At 34.6% G+C, this 23,451-nt stretch overlaps 1 protein-coding gene across 1 annotated transcript; it reads left to right on the forward strand.

Moving 5' to 3' along the window:
* Positions 1-910: 910 nt before the first annotated feature.
* Positions 911-12,567, forward strand: LOC117317888 (nidogen-2-like). The gene is made up of 5 exons (XM_033872857.1): positions 911-1,025; positions 5,878-5,943; positions 7,261-7,350; positions 10,153-10,272; positions 11,649-12,567. Exons 1-5 carry the CDS (start codon positions 983-985, stop codon positions 11,906-11,908), a joined length of 579 nt encoding a protein of 192 aa, XP_033728748.1. The 5' UTR covers positions 911-982; the 3' UTR covers positions 11,909-12,567.
* Positions 12,568-23,451: the final 10,884 nt, after the last annotated feature.

The following is a 23,451-nucleotide window of genomic DNA, read 5'->3' on the forward strand; positions in this document are numbered from 1 at the left end:
GTGACCAGTCAAAAGAAATATCAAAATCTAAGGATGGGTCACGTAGACAGGTCCATCAAATAAATATAGAAGTAATTTAACCTGGTAGTTTCATCAAATTCCTATTGATGAATATTGATAACTTTAAATATTTTAACACTAAATGCACATCGATTCCGTTGTGCGAGGACAAATTACTCATGGTGTTTTGAAAAAACTATCTATAAAATCTCCTCCGCCATTGTCTTTACCATTGTACCAGTACTTACAATCACTACGACACTCAAAATCGTAAAAACTTATCAAAACTGATATAAAATCGTTATCAAAAATTATCAGTATAAAGGACTGAAAAATAAAAAAATCTTTACTCATAGGAAGTCTATGAACCCCCTTAATCTGGATAGATTTCTCATTTTTGGCAAATTAATATTTCCTTTAAATTTTGATGGAAAACTATATAAAACAGAAATCTAGATTTTAACTAAAGGGGTATATATGTAGAAATATGCATTCCTGAAACCAAATGAATTTTCAGACAGCCTGCGATTATTAGCACGTGTTTACTGAGGTGTGTCAAGCCAAGTAAGAAGACGATTTATTTGTGATGTACGAACTTATTATACCACGTTTGTATACTAGTAAGACAGAATACAATCACTATTACATGTACGTGTATTTTGTACGTAAGAAAGAAAAATGACGATTGTATTAGGCTCTCGGCACACCTAACTTTTAAGTGTATCCAAATTGACTAACGACACTATTCTATTATGTACAGACAATTATCTTTCAATTGTAAATTAACAACATATTTGAGTTTCTAGCAATACACAACTACTACATGCCGGGAGCTATTAACAAAGTGCGTAATTGTGTGGTCAACCTCCCGTGTATTAGATATTAAGTTATTTACATGAGTAGAATACACCCACGTTTTGTATATAAACTGATATAGTCTATTTAGATTCTAGGGCGGCAGCGCCATATTGAGGACGATATCATGACGATTTTTACAGTTTGGTTGATCCTTGCAACGGTAATAAGTAAGTAATGTACAAATATTTATGCATCGCGCCTTTCTAACAGTCGCTTCAAAGTCTTTCTCACTAAATAATTATCAGGAATTATGGTTTATTACCGTAAGTACAATGTGTTTAAGTTCATCTCCAAAATTGTCTGTTATCAATAAAGACGTATCTCATCCTGACTACATCTATATACATGTATATAAATAGCTGCTTTGAGTGTGATTTTAAATTTTCAATGCGAAAATAATAACAATTTTGCTAACAACATTTATCTATTACATAATATGGCCAAACAAAGCTGTCTATAAGATAACATTTATCCTGCTAAATCTTTGTAGTTAACTAAAGGTTATCCATATTAATATTTGGAGCTAGCTAACTAAAGTATATCCTACTAAGTTTTTGAAGCTGACTAAACAAATAAGGAACTTAAAGTTATTGTACAAAAACATGGATATGATTAACTATATTCCACGTGACTTATCTCTAAAAGAAGTATAAACTTTCCTAATCATCAGTATAATATCACTAAATGTCTATAATACAGTGAACAATACGAAATTGTCTGTCAATTTATCCATATCTTCTAAATGAACCGTGACATTGTCGTCTGACTATCAATTCATCAAAAGCTGACGATATTTATTTTCGAGACTGGTTCTTTTGCAAGACCCTATGTTTGGATATAACGGTTATCGATAGCCTCGAAAACAAAAAACATGGGCGTCTAAAACTATTCGACCGTCACACAGATATAAAATTATTTCCCAAAATATGAACTAGAAAATGTATATCTAAATTTGAAAATTACTCTTTTTCTCTAATTTTTCAGGTTTAAGTTTCACGAAAATAATTTGATTGGGGTGACTCCCTTTATTTAGTATTAGAAAGCATTTACCGCAAAGACGTATTTTGTATCAGAAAATAAAACTGAAAGACCATGAATGAATTCATTATTCAATGTTCAATGTATCTTTATTTGTATGATATCACCTTTATAAATAATATATATCATTATTCCATTTTTGTGATTATATCACTATATGTTGTATATCCATATGCTATTGTTAAATGGTACATGTATATATATAGAGGATATCTAACAGTGTTTTCAGTAATACCAAATATATATTTCACGAGTGGGGCTAATATTTTGATATTTTTCACGAGTGCGCAGCACGAGTGAAAAATATCTAAATATTAGCCACACGAGTGAAATATATTTGGTATTACTGAAGACACTGTTAGATATTCTGTTTATTACATTTTTTATCAACGAAAAACCTACCCCGTATGCTAACTAGGCCTACAGCGATCATTTGTAAACAAAAAATGTAGTTCCCCCTGTCCAGGTGCTGAGATATATGTCGGGCTTTCTGATTGGTCAATTATTTTGGTATTTTCTAATCATTAATTTGATTGGTCAAATCAGCAAAAGTGATATTTTTCACTAGTGATAAATATGATATTTTTCACTAGTGAAAAATATCACTTTTATAGAATGAATAATTTTTGATATTTCACTGGTAAAAATGTAATAAATATTAATATTTCATCGTCATATCCCATACATTAATATATTATCATCAGTATATGTCGTTTATTACATAATTATTTCGGCTCAATCAAATTCTCTTCATGACTAATTGTATCACGTATGCAGTATTTGGAAAACAATGAACATACACTTAAAATGTGTACAACTATAATTCAGTGAAAGTGATAGGGCGCTGTAAGCGCAAAAATTAGATCACCGCAAACAATGTACGATTACAGGAACATTTTACTATCATCTAAGTATTGAACTAGCAAGAAATATGCTGTTTGTCTGTAAAAGCTCTGTAACTAAAATAGACAATACACACCATATCACGACAGTTGAATACTTGTAATAGATCCTTGCCTTAACGACAATAATGAAATATGGGATGAATAACTGGAACAGCCTGTTGTCAAGTACAGATAGGTGAATAAAATAAGACATGTAAATAATAAAGATACAATTTACTTTCTAGTTTGTTATCATTATTTATTATTATCATTAGCAGTACCATGTTATTCATTTCTATGTGTTTTTTTTTTAAATATTTGATGAATATTTTCGAATTCAATTTTGTTTTAATTTTCAATGGGAAAAAAATGCGCTGATGCAACTTCATTTACACCGTCGAGGTACCGAGTCATTTTTGTGATTGAACGTATAGTTTGTCACTTTGAATTTGCAAAGACGCACCGTGAACAAATTCATGTACGGCGAAGAGAATTGATGTCAGTTTGAAGTTGCTCAAACATCCGGATTTGTAAACGTTAAGACAAGAACGAGATCCGATTGGCCATGGCTATAGAGATAAACGTTGCTGATATGGTCGGAACACAAGGAAGATCTTGTTTGTATGACTTTGCATTTGCTTAAGTTGTATGTTTAATCAGTGACTAAAACGTATGCAAAGTCATACGATAGTCCAGGGGATACGGTCTCATTATACGACCAGCCTACCAAGTGTTTCGTATGTTAACGCTATGTGTCGCGTCTCAAAATCTCGATCATCCATTATTCAAGCATAATATGACTGTTAATAAACAAATAAATCTGTATATTGCATTTTGAATTTTGTATCAGATCAGGATCGGTCCACAGCCGATCACGTGTCACTCCATTTATCATCGAATTATATTCTGCAACAGTAGTAAAACATTGCTGCAGGCACGCGTGATTGTTTCGTGAGGTCGCGTAATTCGGCCAATCAGATTTTCGGACATATGTCAGCCATTTTTGCAATAAGATGCAATTTAGATGGCATGAGCTCATAACTTTTTCAGTTGATTTGCTTGCAAAACGTCTATGATAGATTTTTAGCTCACCTGGTCCGAAGGACCAAGGTGAGCTTATGCCATACCGTTGCGTCCGTCGTCTGTCCGTCCGTCCGTCCGTCCGTCAACAATTGACTTCTTCTTCATAACCGCTAATCAGAATTTGATGAAATTTTGTCAGAAGCATCCCTATGGGGTGTGAACTCAAAATTGTATAAATGGAGGGGCTGACCCCCCAGGGGCTTGAGAGGCGGGGCCAAAAGGGGTCAATTTTGCTATATTAATATAAACGACTTCTTCTCTGAAACCAAGCAATGGATATCGCTCCTATTTGCCTGGTAGCATCACTATGGGGTGAGGATTCAAAATTGTACAAATGATGGGGCTGACCCCCTGGGGGCCTGAGGGGCGGGGCCAAAAGGGGTCAATTTGGCTATATTAATATGAACGACTTCTTCTCTGAAACCAAGCAATGGATATCACTCATATTTGCCTGGTAGCATCACTATGGGGTGGTAATTCAAAATTATACAAATGATGGGGCTGACCCCCTGGGGGCCTGAGGGGCGGGGCCAAATGTGGTCAATTTGGCTATATTGATATAAACGATTTCTTCTCTGAAACTGAGCAATGTATATTGCTTATATTTGCCTGGTACCATCACTATTGAATGTGGATTCAAAACTGTACAAATGACTGGGCTGACCCCCCAGGGGCCTGAGGGGCGTGGCCAAATGCGGTCAATTGGGCTATATTGATATAAACGACTTCTTCTCTGAAACTCAGCAATGGATATTACTCATATTTGCCTAGTAGCATCACTATGGGGTGGTAATTCAAAATTGTACAAATGGTGAGGCTGACCCCACAGGCACCTGAGGGGCGGGGCCAAGAGAGGTCAATTTGGCTAAATTGATATGAACAACTTCTCTGAAATCAAGCAATAGATATTGCTCGTATTTGACTGTGAGCATCCCTTTGGGGTCAGGGTTCAAAATTGTACAAATGGTGGGGCCGACCACCCTGGGTGCTGAGGGGCGGGGCCAAAAGGGGTCAATTTGGCTAAATTGATAGGAACAATTTCTCCTCTGAAACCAAGCAATAGATTTTGCTCATATTTGACTGTGAGCATCCCTTTGGGGCCGGGATTCAAAATTGTACAAATGGTGGGGCCGACCTACCTGAGGCCTGAGGGGCGGGGCCAAAAGTGGTCATTTTGGCAGAATTGATATAAACAACTTCTCCTCTGAAACTAAGCAATGGATATCACTCACATTTGTATGGTAGCATGGTCATGGGGTGGGGATTCAAAATTGTACAAATTTTGGGGTTGAAATTTTATAACGGAAGGAACTGACCCCGGCGTGCAGAAGGCGGGGTCAAAAGGGGTCAATTTGTTTAAACAAATTCTTTTCTGAAACTAAGCAATGGATATCGCTCACATTTGTGTGGTAGCATCCGGGGTTGCACCAAAATCAAATATATTTCATGGATTAATGCATTTTTCAGCATAAAAATATCACGTACCCATATAAAATGCCTATGATATATTGACATAGCAATAACAGTGACAAATATACTTAATCATCATTCTTGTTTCATATCTAATGAAATCCAGGTGAGCGATACAGGCCCTCTGGGCCTCTTGTTTTAATTTATTGTAAATATTGTGCATGAAAATGTCGACCACTTTGAAGAAGATTCTTGTAACTCAAAGTGTCATCGACCTTAGATAGAGTCTTTTATCATTATCATTATTACTATTATAAAAGTTATAAAAGCAGTTATGGTATTTTACCTCGATCGATATGATGGTTTATGAATCTCAGCTACCCAATATCAGCCTTAGCCTCCTGCCTCCGTTGATATTGGTTATCTTTGTTCCATAAATCATCATATCTATCAAAAAACAAATTGCTATAATTGTATAACATTCATATCAATAAAATGGCGTCACGATATGGGTATCTCTCATATATATAATATTCAATTGGATAACAATGATGTTTGCGACAACTCATTCGTATCTTTAAAACTATAAATTTTGTTTTCGCAGCAAGAGTTGTAGCAGTTCCACGTTTATCTACAACTTCAGCTACAACTACACCCACTGTCACTGTCGGTAAGTAGTCGTAGCGTCGCCTTATTTAAGCAACAATTACCAGTCTCTTTGTATTTGTCAGTCATTGTCACAGAACAGAATAGGGTAGAAAAATACAAAGAATACCGAGAACGTAATTAGAATGAGGGTAAAATACGAACAGAATACAGAGTTGCTTTAGAATCCTTATACAAGTACCAGACTAAGACCAGGTCTCGCTTGAACAAAACATCTTAAACTGAGATTTGAACACAAATTGAGTTTTCAACTCAAACTCAATCTCAAATCTAAATATTTTCTCATCTTGGCTTTTACAAAGTTCTTACCCAAAAAATCTCAAATGAGAAAAAATTCAAGGATTTGAAGTCGATTTCAGTTTGGGATTTGCTCAGTTTGCAAGCGGCCAGGTGTTCCGGAAGTGTTAGCGTATTCTGCTTTATCGACGAAACCACCAAACAAATCCGGGTCAAATCCAGGTCAAATCCGGGTCAAATCCAGGTCTAGCTAAATGCTCAAAATGAGAACTAGGATGGTTGCAACGGAACCCTTAGGAATATGAACAAACAGTACACGTCTGACTCCATATCTCACACGAAATGGAATATTACCTAATGAGACCATGATTATATCTTATACGGAAATATTTACTAATGAGACAATCATCATATCTCACACGGAAATAGAATATTTACTAATGAGACAATCATCATATCTCACACGGAAATAGAATATTTACTAATGAGACAATCATCATATCACGGAAATAGAATATTTACTAATGAGACAATCATCATATCACGGAAATAGAATATTTACTAATGAGACAATCATCATATCACGGAAATAGAATATTTACTAATGAGACAATCATCATGTCTTACACGGAAATAGAATATTTACTAATGAGACAATCATCAGATCTCACACGGAAATAGAATATTTACTAATGAGACAATCATCATATCTCACACGGAAATAGAATATTTACTAATGAGACAATCATCATGTCTTACACGGAAATAGAATATTTACCGATGAGACAATCATCATGTCTTACACGGAAATAGAATATTTACTAATGAGACAATCATCAGATCTCACACGGAAATAGAATATTTACTAATGAGACAATCATCATATCACGGAAATAGAATATTTACTAATGAGACAATCATCAGATCTCACACGGAAATAGAATAATTATATACTCACAAAACATAGTTAACGTTTGGTAATAATCTAAAAAGAAATCTCCCAATGCATTTCGCTTGTGAATTTTTACTAGTTCCGGTTCCAGTTCAAGTTCCAGTACTTTAAATGTTCTTTTTTTTAATACAGATCCATGTCAGTCTTGCCACAAAAATGCTGTCTGTCCTCAGAACGTTTGCCAATGTAAGAGAGGATTCGTTGGGAATGGCTTCTACTGCGGTCAGTATGTTAAGTTAAACTATATACTTGTTACGGTTGTAAATGTTTTGGCTATAAATGGTGATCAATTTTAAAATATGGCTATAACGTTATGATTTTGGGGATATATTTCCTAGAATCCACTACAATGTCATGCATGCTAAGTGCTTAATACTTTTGATTTGTAACTTGTACGCATTCCATTTTTAAGCAATATTTCTAAAAAAAATAAATAAATAAATAAAATGTTGATATTTGTAAAGGTCGATATAATTCTCGAACTTCCTTTGCCGATTCCCACACTTTTGAAGATGGACGAAATATATGTAGAAAGTATCAGATCACTTTTCGGCATCTTTACATACTTAATTCAAATGGTAAGGTGTAACTCACTTGTGTATGTTTTTTACAATACATGTCGTAATACATTAGTGCAACCCTGGAAGGGGAACATATTTATCTACGGACATTGAGGACTGCAAAGAAACATAAGATATCAACATCTTTCAAAACAAATTTTGAGAAAGTTACAGTAAAGCTGGAAATGTAAATGCAATATATAGGTATTTGTCCTTCAAGAGTTTGTCCGTGATGGTAAGGACCTAAAATGACCATAGGAGGCGAGCAATAATAATGTTTCAGCGGAAATTTCAAAATCTGGAAAGGAAAGTGGAACATAATTCTTAATACTTTCATTTTTAAAGTGTACCCTGAACGAAAAATTATATTTAAATATGTTATTGGTATTGATGAATAAACAAGAATGCAGAAAACCGTATCAAAATCGGCCGACCCATTACCGAGTAATTGCGATTTTTTTCGAAAACACACCTGAAGCCCAAAGCCGAATACCCCGTTTTGGTGACCTCTGACCTGCGACTTTAATTTAAAAGAACGTTAAATGTTTGTATCGGATACGTATCATTATTCAAATGAAGTAAAACGTAACAAACACGTCGCGATAACCCTCGGGCCAATTCCACCAGTAGTGTCTACCACCTGCAATTACAAAGGAATTTACAGAAACACAAAGTATTATAACCTTTCAAAACAAATCCATAGTTCGATACAGTAGAACCAAATGGATGCAGTCGCACTGCACAGCTGTTTCGTCCTTTAATTAGGACTTACGTGACTGTACAGTAATACTGACTCCAATAAACTCATAAATAAGCGCTTCTGACCATGTTTATTTAGTCCAAGCTTAGTTATCAAGTCAGTAATATCGTCGATTGAGTGTGGGTTTTTTTTTTTTTTTTAATTTGAGTAAGATTATAATACAAAGAAAGAGGATGGTTTATAGATATGCAATATTTATTTCATGTTTAATGTTGCATTACAATATGACTAACAAAGCCCCTTTAAGCAATTAAAATGCATAATGGGATATATGTCCATTATGGGGCAATGACCACACACTGCCGCGCTCCTTCACTTACTATTAAACCTATATAATTGTTTACTCGACTTCTCTGCAGGTTAATGGATGCCTAGGGTCTATAACAGAATAACTAGTAGATCATGTTAATGATAAATTAGCTTAATGTATATTTGATATAGTAGCTGGATTTCTAGGTTTCCCGTCATGCTCTTCTTTCCGAATTCTCTGTTATTCTCTCTTTTATGTATTGTCTTATTATCATATTGAACAAATAAATACTGCGTAAGCCAAACATCCGCTGTATTTTGCTTGAAAGTTATCAACAACATCGAATACAATCATATCAACTGGAACCATTCTTTATCGAATCAACTGCAATACAAAATTTAACAACTGAGAAGTCATCATGCTCGACTTACAACTTAGTTAGCTTTCAAAGTTGATTACGTTTTAAGTATAGCGCAAGGTACCTGCTGGCGTAGTCCCTTATACCGTATATTATTTATGTTTCGAGTGGGATTTTTTTTACTTATATACAAAAGGAGTGTCAATCGCAACTTCAGATCCTTTGCGATTATTTGGACGAAAATAACATCATTGAATGGCGACCAAGCTATCGGCTCAACATATAGGAGTCTTACGGAGTCTTTGACTCTAATAGCTCACCAATCGCGTTTTTAATGTAATTTCTGGGTCAGCGTTCGCAAAATCATGAAAACGTCCGAAAAGGTAAGTTTGTGAAATAAAATATTGCCGAAATATCGGTAATTTACAATACATTGCCTCGTTTAGAATGAGGTAACTTCCCAAGTAAATACCTGGTTGCTTGAAACATGATAATGACATTAATACATATCTTTTGACAAAATCGTGATTTTAGCTTAAATTCCCAACACGAGGGCACGATACGCATACAAATACAGATATGCATGAAGACCTCTCGAAAAGTACAACGAAAAGAAGAACAAGTGTCTGGAAAATAACAAAGTTAACGGAAATATCAGCGGTGCTATAATTCAAATTCAAAATCAAATAAATGATTATTAAGAAAAATATAGAACTGGAAAAGTGTAAGAACAATAAGACCAGGCGCTCATGTATAGTAAGCGTGTCCTGCTTCAGCTCCGAATCCCGACATGCCAATACAGGATATACCAATACAGGACATACCGGCAAATCACAATCTTAAATGAGAGAGGGGTGACAACAGAAAAAATGGTCATATCGATATACATCGGACAAGACATGATATCGCAAAAGGAAATGGAACTGTTCCTAACGAGCTCAATGCGTGAATGTAAACCAAATGCAGTTTGGATATGTTTTACTAGAAAAATGAAATTAATAAGAAAAGGGTACTTGCAGTTACCGGTATATATGTTTCGTAGCATCATTAATTTTCCATTGCATTTTTCATAATTTCGTTTATTTATTAATTTTAGAAATCAATGAATGTATGTCACGGAACAATCCATGCGATTTAAATGCAGACTGCTATAAATCTGTTGGGTCCTACAACTGTCTGTGTCGACCTGGCTTCGAGGGAGACGGATTTACCTGCAGTAAGTACTATAAACCATTTTTTTTTTTATAAATTTAGAACCATTTAAACAAATTCAGGATTTTTGTATTAATATATTGGTAAAATTAAGAAATATATTATGTGTATCATCATTTAAAAGTTTTGATAAAAATAAATAGAAAATGAATTGAATTTGCTTTACTTCACTTTAAAATGTCTTAATCTTACAGTTTAAGAAAATGAGTTAGACTGGTCTCCTCACTGCTTTAAAACCTAAATTATGGAATACGACATTAAATCATGGAGACAGAATCACGGAAAACATTATTAATTGAAACCAGAAGTGATCATGTGTAGATGAACAAGAACAAAAATAGAATATAATGAATTCTACAGTCAGTTTCCATCCAACAGACAAGAAAAACCGCAATTGATTGGTCATTAGAAAAATAGTACAAATATACTAACAATATACCTGGATTCTCTTTCGTATGTAATGCACTGAACTCCAGCATACCTTACTAAATATTTCACTTTTATATCTAATGACGCAAATGAGATATGCATGTTGTCATTGACTGTGGATGAGGTGAATAAGTGACTCCGAGTGTGATGACACAATTGATTGTGGATGACGTCAAGCCAATGAGTTATTCCGGTTGTCATTATACAATTGATTGTGAATGACAACAATGAGAGATCCCGACTATCAACACAATTGACTATAGATGACGCAAATCAGTGATTATGGGTAGGATTGCACAATTGATTGTGGATAACGTCAAGCCAAAGAGTGATTCCGACTGTCATTTCACAATTAATTGTGGATGACGCCAATGAGTGATTCCGGGTGTGATGACATAATTGATTGTGGATGACGTCAAGCCAATGAGTGATCCCGGCTGTCATTACACAATTGATTGTGGATGACGTCAAGCCAATCAGTGATCCCGGCTGTCATTACAAAATTGATTGTGGATGAAGTCAAGCCAATCAGTGATCCCGGCTGTCATAACACAATTGATTGTGGATGACGTCAAGCCAATCAGTGATCCCGGCTGTCATTACACAATTGATTGTGGATGACGTCAAGCCAATCAGTGATCCCGGTTGTCATTACAAAATTGATTGTGGATGAAGTCAAGCCAATCAGTGATCACGGCTGTCATTACAAACTTGATTATAGATGACGCCAATGAGTGATTCCGGGTTTGATTACACAAATGATTGTGGATGACGTCAATTGCGACTGTCTTCACACAGATTATTGTGGTTGAGGCAAAAAAAGAGATGCCGTCATTTGTCACTAACAAATTGTCAAATTGTCGCCAGAATTAAAACAGAGCACGATTGCCCCTACAAGGTCGGAAATATTAATTGACATAAAAGTACGTTTGCCTGTCTTATGTATTACAGGGCCTTCAGTTCAACCGCCAAACCCAAATCCGGGTATACAACGTTCCTCTGACACTATGATGAGAGGAACTAGCTACCGGTCAATTCAACACGAGCTTATTCCGCTTCTCCGCCCAGACCCATCGCCGACGCCTTATCCAACGACAGTATCTACATATTCAACAACTGGGAACCCAACCTCTACAACTACAGCTAAGTTTCCAACCTCTACAACCACAACTGGGAAGCCAACCACTACAACCAACATATGGCCACCCTAACTTTAAGAACGACTGAAACAGCAAGGATCACAGATAAATCTTCCGCATGAAAGTCTTGACAGCTTTGACTGAAAACGCTCGAATCATAAAGCAGTGAAATCATCGTTTAAAGATTTGAAACTGGAAAAATAATCAAGAAAGTTTTATTGAAATATTGTAGCAAAATGAAAATACAAGTATTAAGATATAGTATATAACAATCATTATCAACTTAGCTTACATGCAGCTGTTAATCAAATTTTCATCAAAAGAAACTATTTCTGATACGTCAGTGTATGGTATAATATAAAATGTATCAATACCTAGAGGAATTTCGTGTTGGGATTGTGATCTTTAAATAGTAATAACTAATCACTATATGCTACAAAATACATATGTAGAGGATATTGATTTTTTTCCCCATTTAATATAACATACATTTCACGAGTATGACAGAATATCGATATATTCTGTCATACGAGTGAAAGATATGTTATAGTAAACGGGAAACGATTCAATTTTCTTTTGATTGCATTTTATATACCTAAAAACAAAATTTAAAAAAACGAAAAATTGAGTGTCAAAAAGAGTGGGATTTCAGTGGAAATATAAGTTTTATTAGTTTGATATCTTTCTGTATTTCACTGGCAAAAATGCAATAAAGTATTTTATTACAACAATGAGTCTTAATATTGCATATCGAAGTACCATAAAACACAGTAGTCATTTAAGGTTTTCTGGCACTTGCATTTTAAATTTTCTGTTTAATCATTGCTTAAGCCAACAGCATCTCCGTTGGTGCGAAATTAATATGTCAACATAATGGAATAAATATTGTTATCACCAAACTGGCCCGTTCTATCTTGTAAAATGACCATGTACCAAATCCGTTAAGATGCCATTGTTATTAAATCATTGTGTCTTCATGAATAATCTATGACGTCGCAATGGATATAAGACGTAATATGATGGTCTTACCAGAGAATTAAATACCGTCAGCGTCGATATTCGCATTTAATTCAACGATTAATCACTTGTTAGAGTATATGTATCATCAATAAAAATGCAAAGTTGGTGACATATAAATAGAATGACGACGACTATGAATATAAAGCTGTCATCAAAATTTGATTTTTATTGACAATTAATACAACCTAACAAGCATGTAATTGTTATATACATTTATTAATGTTTTAACGTTTCTTTCTTTTATAAATTCCTGCTTCATTTTCATCAATTTCTCTGTATATTAATAGGAAAAATAACGTCTTTTAATCCGATTCATTTCTGAAAAAAATGACGTCATAGTTAGGAAATTATTCTCACTCAGAATCATTGCTACGCTTGATTCATCAGTAGTGCATTGCAAGGCATTTCAGTGACATCGGTCAAAATCACGAAACCATCACGTCATGTGATCAAGAATGCCTATATGCTTATAAATGCAGCCATATTAACATTGTAATGGGTGACTGCGGCGCTGAATGTAAATATATAGAAATAAATCTGTAAGTTTTTACTTATATTTTCATAATTTGTACTTGTTGTGTGAAAAAGGAAAAACAGGAAAAACGACCGATTTACACAGAGATTTTTGTAAATATAAAATGAAATAACAAATCAGACCATAGCAAGTTGTTCAAATGAGAATTATTATGCTAACCGCTGAATACATAGCAACAGACAATACCAATTCTAAAAGAAAAACAGTTATTCTATCACAAGAAAAATAAAATCAGAGCAATACACAAACTTATATATGGACTTTCATAGAGAACAAGTACAGGGAAATAAGACCAGGTGTTCTGGAAGGTTAACGTCAGCTGATTCATCGACTACGTCGAGTCTTGGTTCAGGTACATTCTCAAAATATATTTATATAAACAAGCACTGAACAGGTCTGAGACCATATCTCACAATGAAAGACACAAACATATATATATCAAATTTTATAGATTTAAGGCTGGTCGCAAAGTTACCAGGAGACTAGGTTATCGCTCCTGCCAACTTCAAAGTTAAATGGTATGCGCCTGTTGAAATGTCAGAAAAAACCATATCATGCACCAGATAATGAAATTTGAAGCATGTTACATACATGAACGATACGGATACCATCACATGACATGCAGGTGAGGACTGTTCTAAATCATCTCTCTTTAGTGCTGCATGTCCGATGTTTTCCTGTTTTTGTTTTCTATAAAAACACAATCTTACCATAGAGACATTTGTCTCCCTACACTGTCAGAGACCTATCTGTGTATGTCACATTAGGGTTATCTTGGTGGTCGGGTGGTAGCAGTAGTAATAAACTTGCCTTTCATTACGGCGGCTGGGGTTAGATTCCAATGTGAAAGGATAAAGGGTCACATGTCCGATCACATGGGTTTTCTCTGGGCATTTTCGTTTCCTCCAAGAGTAATACCCCTCGCGCGCTTCCATCCGATTAAGGGTCATCTATACAGCAGAATAATGTTGAATTTCAAACACGAATAAATATCTATGCACAAAAATAGTCATGTAATATACCAAAATGTTTGTTTGGACATGTAGTGTCTTAAAATCACAAATAATTTGTTGTAGATGCTAACAATTTCTTATATAGAGTTACTTTGTGGTAAGTTGTAGCATGGAATAATTCTAAGTCACAAAAATAACCAAACCTGAAAAATAGCCCAGCTGTCATGCTCACAAGTGTCTATAGCACAGGGTAGGAGCATTTGTTTGACCGGATTTGACTTTATGTAGGTATAAACACATATTTTGTTTTGACCTTGAAATGCAAATGGCGGCTGTGGATGATATTACACAAATATGGCATAAAGGGAGGCACTTCAGCCATTAAAAATGCTCCTATATCATACATTTAAGACATCTGATTATAGTAAGAATGACCTTTTTAAGACAAATTGTCAAACTGATGAGTTTTTGGCCTTTTTCAGAAATATATATCTTTTACCCCAAACTCAACGGATGAACATTTTTTTTTATAAAAACAGTCTTCCTGCCATGTCTAGAGTTCTCTATAGTATCTAATATGAGCATTTTTGACGTTTGAAATACCTTCTTCTATGCCATAATTGTGTGATATTATTCACAACCGCCATTTGCATTTCAAGGTCTAAATAAAATCAGTGTTAATACATATCATAAAGTCCAATCTAGTCAAACCAATGCTCCTATTTTGTGCTTTAGACCCTTTTGAGCAAAACTGTCTTGCACAATAAATGCGATACAAATGAGTTAATTATGTCCCCCTGAAACATGCATTTTTGTCATGTTTTGTTGAAATTTACGAACTACTGAACAAATTAAATGTCAACAGCAAGGCCCACAGTTTGACATGATACATATCAAAATTTTATCAAGTTACTTCTATTAAATTGCACCCTAGTCGGGATGCATAGCCTTGTAAAATATCAACTGTTTTGCCTGGTATTAAGTTGATATAACTTGTTCTGCCTTTGTTTGAAAATAAATAAAGTTGACTTTTGTCACAATTAGCAACGTCGATATCCTTCGTTTGGTTGGCTGCCTCCAACTTCGACCACATCTGTTAGTTTTATCCAAGACAGAACACATTCTCGTAAGTGGGCATTTAAGCATAACACATATACCCACATATATACCAGTTTAGTAGTTTAGTATTCACCACATACCTCTTGAATTTTATATTATACTACAGATACCAATCAGATTCCTAAAGAGTCTTGCAATATTGAATGTATACGTGGAGCTTTTGAAGATCAAACAACATAATCAAAACAATGGGGATAGCAAGTATTGCCGCTCCCATCGTACCGATTGCCTTCGATGAAATGCGGCTGTCACTGGCGCAAGTCTTCTTCCGAATTGTAACTAAAATATAAAACATAGCTTTACTCCATAAACACATGGCGATGCTGATGACAATGACCATTATATAATAAATTTCACCTGAAATGTATTAGTAATTATAGTCGACACCAAATACAGCCTCAATACTAAAATCCATATCTGCATTTGCAAGAATGAAGCAAATAGTGTTAAAACGGTTTATTGAAAAAAAATTATATGAGTTGATATAGCTTATTTTGAAATTGTAATGCAAATAGCGACCCAATTTTGAATACTCATCATCATCATCAGCAGCAGCAGCAGCAGCAGCATCATCATCATCATCATCATCATCATCATCATCATGCATCAATGCAAAAATAATCCCCATGACCTGTAGATTTCATTAACAACGAAAAACAAGATTGCTGTTCAACGTGTAGAACCAAGCATAATGGAATGAAAGCTACAATGTATATACTTCTAACTTTTCTCCAATACTGTATTATCAATACGGACCTGACAGTGTCGTTTTGTTTAATAAAAGGTCTGCCTTCAACTGTCTGATAAGGAGTTCTAATTCCACATCGGTCAAGTTTACAATCGGCTTCAGTTGGACGCATGGGCAGCATACGGACAGGGCTTGAGCGTTCAAACGAGGGTGATTAATTCCTGTAAAGAGAATGCAGATATGATTTTAAATATCACAGGAATAATTTGCAGATATACCGATATTTTTCTGACAGAACAAAATATCTTTCAGACATAGAAAAAATTCAGACCGACTAATAATTTTCGGACAGACCGATATATCTTTCGCAGTTTTATATTACATTAATACAACGTATTCAGCCGAATTCAGCTTCACTGCATATGTATCTGTACATACATGTATATACTACAGCGTGTATGTACATATCAAAGTTTTTAATATCCATTAACTATATACGTTACATGTTGTTTCTTTGTCGAATAAATCTGTTACTGTCTAATTGTTAATTCAGGATATATCCTGCAGTGTTGATATGTTTCAATAGCGCTATTTGTATTATCAAACAAAATATCATAGTCATTAGATGTACGTCATCCTCTGTGATCAAACCTTTAACATTTTCAGGTGTAGAATAAATTCGCGAAAAATAAATGCATTGGAAATCACATCAATAAAAAAGGACGGTTTGTGTCAATATTTTTTAAATCCTATGTGCTTCCCATTTCAGGGAAAACCGCTGAACTACAGGTTTAAAAAACATAGACTGCCGACTCGAAACGACGCCATAATTTAACAATAACTCAAAATCGATAAAACGAACGCAAAACATCGTTAAATATAAACTTGCATTGAGACCCTTGAAAAATAAAATAATAAAAAAAGAAAGATAATAAGACTAGGTACTCCGGAGGAGTAAGCGTCTTTTGATGATTAATGTGTTTATATTTATAATAGAGAGCGTCGATTGATTTGTTAACTGCAATATACATGTTAACCTTATTGGTGAATACATACCAGACGTAGTATTATGGGATATGTGTGATGTGGCAGTGCTCGTTCTGACTGTTGTTGGTGGTATTGACATGGTTGATAGTGGTGTTTGAGTACTAGTATCCATTGTAGTGGAAGTAACTATGGTGGTGGAGGTGGTTGGAGAAGCTGAACAGCCTGGTACAGTTCCTTGAATAAAGACATGGTTTGTGTCATGCATGTCGATTTTACGTTGTTTGATAGAATTATTGAAATGTTGACAGGTTCAAATTGGTTAGCGTTCATAAAAAGAATAAGGAAAGAATTGCATCATGTCAAATGTAATAATTTGTAAATCACAAAATGCTAATTTAATATAATATATATTAGGGTCGTTTATCCAACAGGTTGACAAGTACATATTTAACCTGAACAGTGTATTGCTGGATGAAGGAGAACTCTAGCTAGTAATAATAGCTACCATCTAAAATGTTTTGATGCATTCATGAGAATAGATTTAAGTCCGATTTGGTAATAAAAATGTATGGGAAATTAATTATGCACGTGATCAAAACATAAAAATTGATTTTTTGAATTTTCTTTTCATACATATAAAAATGGTCGATTACAATTATACTAAATGAAAGTACGGACGAATCAGTGTAATGTTATTGTTCCGCTCTCTTTCCTGAATTGAATATTTGTCATACATGTATATTGTGCTTGAAAATATATTTGTAAACGTAGATATTTTAGCGGTAATCTTTCAGCTAATTAGATTAGGCTATCTACAATGTTTGATATAACAGTCACTGTCGGTGCGCTTAATCATCATTTAGCTGGCAAATTTTAATGAGCTCTTGCACTAAAATTTGAACACGCTAAAATAAGTTCGTTTACAGTATCATACATCAGCTAATATCATACTATAATAGTGAAATTGGGGATTCAACTGGGCTTCAATTCATTTGAAAAAAAAATAAATGAACATTTTCTGTAAGTTAAAATATCCGTAAATAAACTTTGAACAAAAAATGAAAAGTTAACTTTGAAGTGCATCCTATTATATATGATGGGTCAAGGTTAAGTGTATTATATGAAAGCCAGATGACAGATGACTTACCCGTGTTTTCTATATCGGCTGATATTTCATCGTACTTAAAACCCTGGCAAGGAAATATGAACGATCTGCATGTTGTTGTGTGGACGAAGGTGAGCTTAAATGGGACATGTAACCATCACAGAAACATTGGATATGAAAGAATCCTTCATGTTAACAGCTATAATAACATCAAAGACAACGGTCACAATAACGAAACAGTATTTCATGTTAACAGGCATAACCATATCAAAGAATACCGACATAATAACGAAATCATGATTCGGAATCAAAATCGATTAAAAAAAGAGCAAAATAAAAGCGTAATGTAGAATTGTATGGAGACTCATGCAAAAGGTTAAAAGACAAGGTGGTCCGGAAGAGTAAGCGCTCCTGTTTCAACCAACACACACCAAAAAGTAGGTCAAATAAAACTTATATGCTTACATTTATCATATATATAACATTTAAAACATATATATTTAAAAAAAAAAAAAAAAAACACAATATTGCAGATATATTGATATATTGGCATTTTGCGTTTTCTCCGGGTATATACTATGCCCACACAAATTGAAAAAACGAATATTCCATTAGATTTTCGAAACATCCTTGAGAAACCTTAAAGATTGGTTTGACGAGATGATTTGTGAACACGCCGATTGGACAGGGCATGTGCAAGCCAGTTGGGGAAATAGTAGTATGACGACATATCTACACTATCAATAGATTTAATGGTCTTGTTAAATAGTAGTAAATTTTGTGGAAATCTGGTAAAATACTGGACAAATATTTCAGGACCAACGGGCTGGGTATTTGTACACGGTGTGTAATGCATGAAATAAATTCCTTGGTGTACACTGTATGTTGTGTGAAATAGAAAAGTAAAGTTATTGTGTGTTGGGTGACATAGATAAGTAAATATATGTCATGATTTCTGTTTACACGCAGATTGCCAAGAAATCATGTTTCTCAAAGTTATATATAATACCAGATGATGTGACATGACGACGACGTTAAATATCTAATCAATTAATCCAATTAGTTGTTGAATCAATGATGTAAGTCTAATGTTAGTCAAACCATTAATTCCAACAAAGGTAGAAAAATCAAGATTACATACCGATGAAAGATAAACAAATAAAAAGAGAAAGTGACGTTAAAATCACAGTGATTCATTTTGCCAGTTTTTTTAGGACACCATTTCCCTTCAACTTACCCGTTTGCAGTCCCAATAATCATCTTCCGCACTTGACAAACTGTACCTGACAAGTTCAGTGAGAGGTATAATCAAATGAAAACTGACGTTCTCATTTAAGGCAAAACTGTTACGAAAAGTTGTCGTATGACAAACGCCAATGTTATCCCTATAACGCAAGGGTACAATTCACCTCAGCATCACCGTACTTTCTACCTCCGGTCGCTATGTCTACAAACCACGTATCCTCTGGAAAATGAAAAGTAGATAATAACAATATTGACAGAAATCATGATAAGACAGCAGATAACAAACACGAGAGGTACGACTTCTTATATACTTTACTGGTATCACGGTTACTAGAGAGGTGATAATCTATTGCACACGGGATAGAGAAGAACAGCCAGCACGAGATATGATACCAATAGTGTACATCATCATTTTATGTAGCGTAACCGAATCACAAATTGATAACGTAATCAGTTTGTGTGCACATTTTATGGGACATTGATGGTGGCGCGATGAAAAATTTCACAACACATTGTAATTTATTGCCTTTTAAGTATGTGTGAAAATTAATCAAACGTTGGCCTGTACCGGGTATAGGGACATCTCAACACTCGTGTAAAGGTTTGCCTGACCAGTACTCGGCAAACATCGTTTAGTCTTGCACCAAAGGGGACTACATTTGAATAATCTTCGAGCTGTCTGTATTTGTGTACGTTACGTCATAATACATATTTCAAGATCAAGCGAATTGGAATATTTGAGTTAAGTCGCTATGTGTTGCATGCAATGATTAGTGAAACATATCACGAGATTTACGTTCGACACTCAGTTGGTCAAGAAATAGTTTTCACAGTGTGAAATTAAAAAAATCTGGATCATTGAATCAATGATTGTGATTTATCGATAAACTTTATATTACAGTTTTGTATACAAATGCACGTCCTTGAAGATTTTCTAGTCTCTAATGCTACATAGGTATAAGCCCCTTCTTAGCAGGGAGAGAAATATTGCTGTCTTTTCCGGCACTTAGAAGTATAGCTTATATGTATTTTTATCTGAAAACTTCACGTCTTACAATGGAAAGACGCCATCGCTTTACTGTAGTGTTTTATCAGGACAATTAGGTAGTGTCATCACATTAATGAGTCATCAATGACGTTGTTCACTATCATAGCCAATGGCCATCTAACGACATGTAACTGGGGTGGGAGTGATAAGTCAACCATGTAGTATGTAGATGAAGATTAATAGAATCCTAGGGCATGCCGAGTGTTTGGTAGCTTAACAATCTTAACCCAAGGGTCTCTCTTCAGTCCCAAGGGGTGAATGATAATGTTTTCTTTACCCCGGTTACCTCTTATGTATACATATGATATTAACGTTATATCAAAAAAAACGACAAGGTTGACGTGACGTCAATGGATTATTGATGTGACGTAAAACAATTGTTGAAAAGAGCACGAATAGATTATATTACCCTAGGGTGACATATAGAGGTTCCTCAATAGGTGACTGTTGTTCATTATGTTTATCTAACCTTCGTTAGTTAAATTAATAAACAACCATCACTCGCTGAGGAACATGTTTGCCCCATAGCTTATTTTCCTACAAATGTACCGAGTTCAAATTCTAAAATTCACCTGTTGGGAATATAATAGTCTTGTTGTCTTCATTTCCAAGATAACAGAAACACTCAAAGGTAAAGTGATGTGGTGAGCTTTCCATTGTCAGCTGAAACAGAAAAGGTGAAAAACCAACACGGAATATCAACTTAGTAAAAAAAAAAACATCATTGTTATTCAAAATCGATATAACTAGTGTAAAATATGGACAAAATCAAGATTTCTATTTAGACTCTTAAACGTATGTCCGGAGACTAAGACCAAGTGTTCCAAAAGAGTAAACGTCTTCTGCTTCGTCCGCGTTAAGTCATACTTCTCGAAATAAGAACTAAGGTGATGACATCGGAACTACTTTACTACGCATACATGTATCAACAAGCACCCAACATGTCTGACTTCATATCGCATCAGACAGTGATGTCAACCATAGAAATTACAGATAAAACAGTCAATTTGGTATTTCTCACATGAAACAAATCGGGTTTCTTTAGATGACAGTTCCATAACTTTTCAGAACGTTTTGTGCTTTGAAAAAGTAGAGAGAGTAAAAGCCAGATATACCGATGAAACCTTTAGTAAATCTAAACATTGATTGTCTCTGTAACTAGAACCGAGTTTGGAGAGGATTATGAGACGATAATTCATCATCTTCACAACTTTTTCTATTGGTTGTTAGATTTCATGTATAACATGTTCAGTTAAACTTGAATATATTTGTGTACACAAGCATTTAAAATATCGTGTATTGTAGTTAGAACAAATGCAATTATAAAACAATATTGTCGTTTCCAGAAAGAATGAGTTGATTCTCCAGCTTTGTCACCTATGAAGTCACTCCCACTGGGAAATTGTTCTCATTATACACCCAGCTGTTACGAATTAAAACCAGAAATCCTTACTTACAGCAGACGTCAATGTACATGTTAACACTATAAATATAGGTATATGTTGTACATTGTACATATCACCGTAGCTTGAGTTGATAAAAATAAGAAGATAACGTTTTAAAAAATCGTTAAAATTACTGTGTGAAATGCTTTTAATTTTCCACATTGCTCTTCAGTATTTGTTTTGAAAAGCTGATTTAAAAGTGGGTTATTTTGCTTAAACTTTAACTTATCACGGACAAAGATTGTGTAAAATATTCTTGAACGGCCTTTATCTGATTATTATTGGTTATTTAGGGAAGCAGCTCATCAGATTGGTCCGAACGTCTAGGGTAAACAGTTTTGACATTTTATCAATTTAACATAAAATAAAACTGTTTAATGTTTTATTACATCCTGCCTGATTGATTATAATAAGCACTGATAGAGTACAAAGTAAAACAAATCATTCATACTTCCAACAGTTTCCAAACAAGGTTCGATTCAGTAATGATACTCCAAACATCTATTTTTACTGGTCTGGTGATGTCAGGGATGCTGACGTTAGCTACAGCAGATGATCCTCCATTTGTCTCCGTCTCCATTGCCATAGTAACATTTGGTGTAGTGGCATCACTGGTTCTACCTCGTTCGAAAAAGGTCACAAATATGTCGCTATTTGGGAAGGGAATCGTTCTGCCAGAACAAGTTATACTAATCCTCCAATGAACAGCTGCAAAGGTAGCAGATTTTTAATTTAATTGGTTCGTTCGTTATTTTAATATAGCGTTATAGAGACCCTTTGTTGATTAGGAAATTAATTGGCAACTTGCCATTCTGGTCACTTTGATATCTTTTATCATTTGAATGTAACAGAGCGCATGATTAATTGAAAATGCTACACCTCCGACAATTTTTTTTTTTTTTTTATCAATTAACACGAATTGACTCTTATGTATTTTCATTCCGCAAAAGAAGTTACAGTAAAACTTGTTTATAACGAACTCCAAGGGACCTGGAAATTTAATTCGTTATACAAGTAGTTCGTTGTCTAGGTAGAACGAATGGAAATAAAAATTGATACAAACGCAGTTATACGTGTTTAGTGAATAGTATTTTTCCAGATACGGTTAACCTAAGGTCAGTTCGTAACGGTGGAAAGTTCTTACAAATATTCTCTCTGATAAAAAGGACAATACTTTTCTAGCAAATATTTGTGCGAACTCTGATCGTTTATAACTGACCCTATTTCGGATTGTCCGAACTTATCAAATGAAGAACGTAAAGTAATTTTTTTTCAGCAAACTCCATTAAAAGCTCGCGGTAATCGGCGCCGCCTCAAAATGTCATTTATTGTCAGTAAATAACAATGTATTACACTCTGTAGAAGGTGTAGCATCTTTAAATTTGAATCACTGCCTCCGCTAGGGATCTAACCCGGGACCTCTGGCTTAATAGTCTTTCGCTTATCCGATCGAGATAAAGAGAAGGTCTC

This window comes from Pecten maximus, chromosome 19, assembly GCF_902652985.1.
Source record: "Pecten maximus chromosome 19, xPecMax1.1, whole genome shotgun sequence".
Classification (NCBI taxonomy): Eukaryota; Metazoa; Mollusca; class Bivalvia; order Pectinida; family Pectinidae; genus Pecten; species Pecten maximus.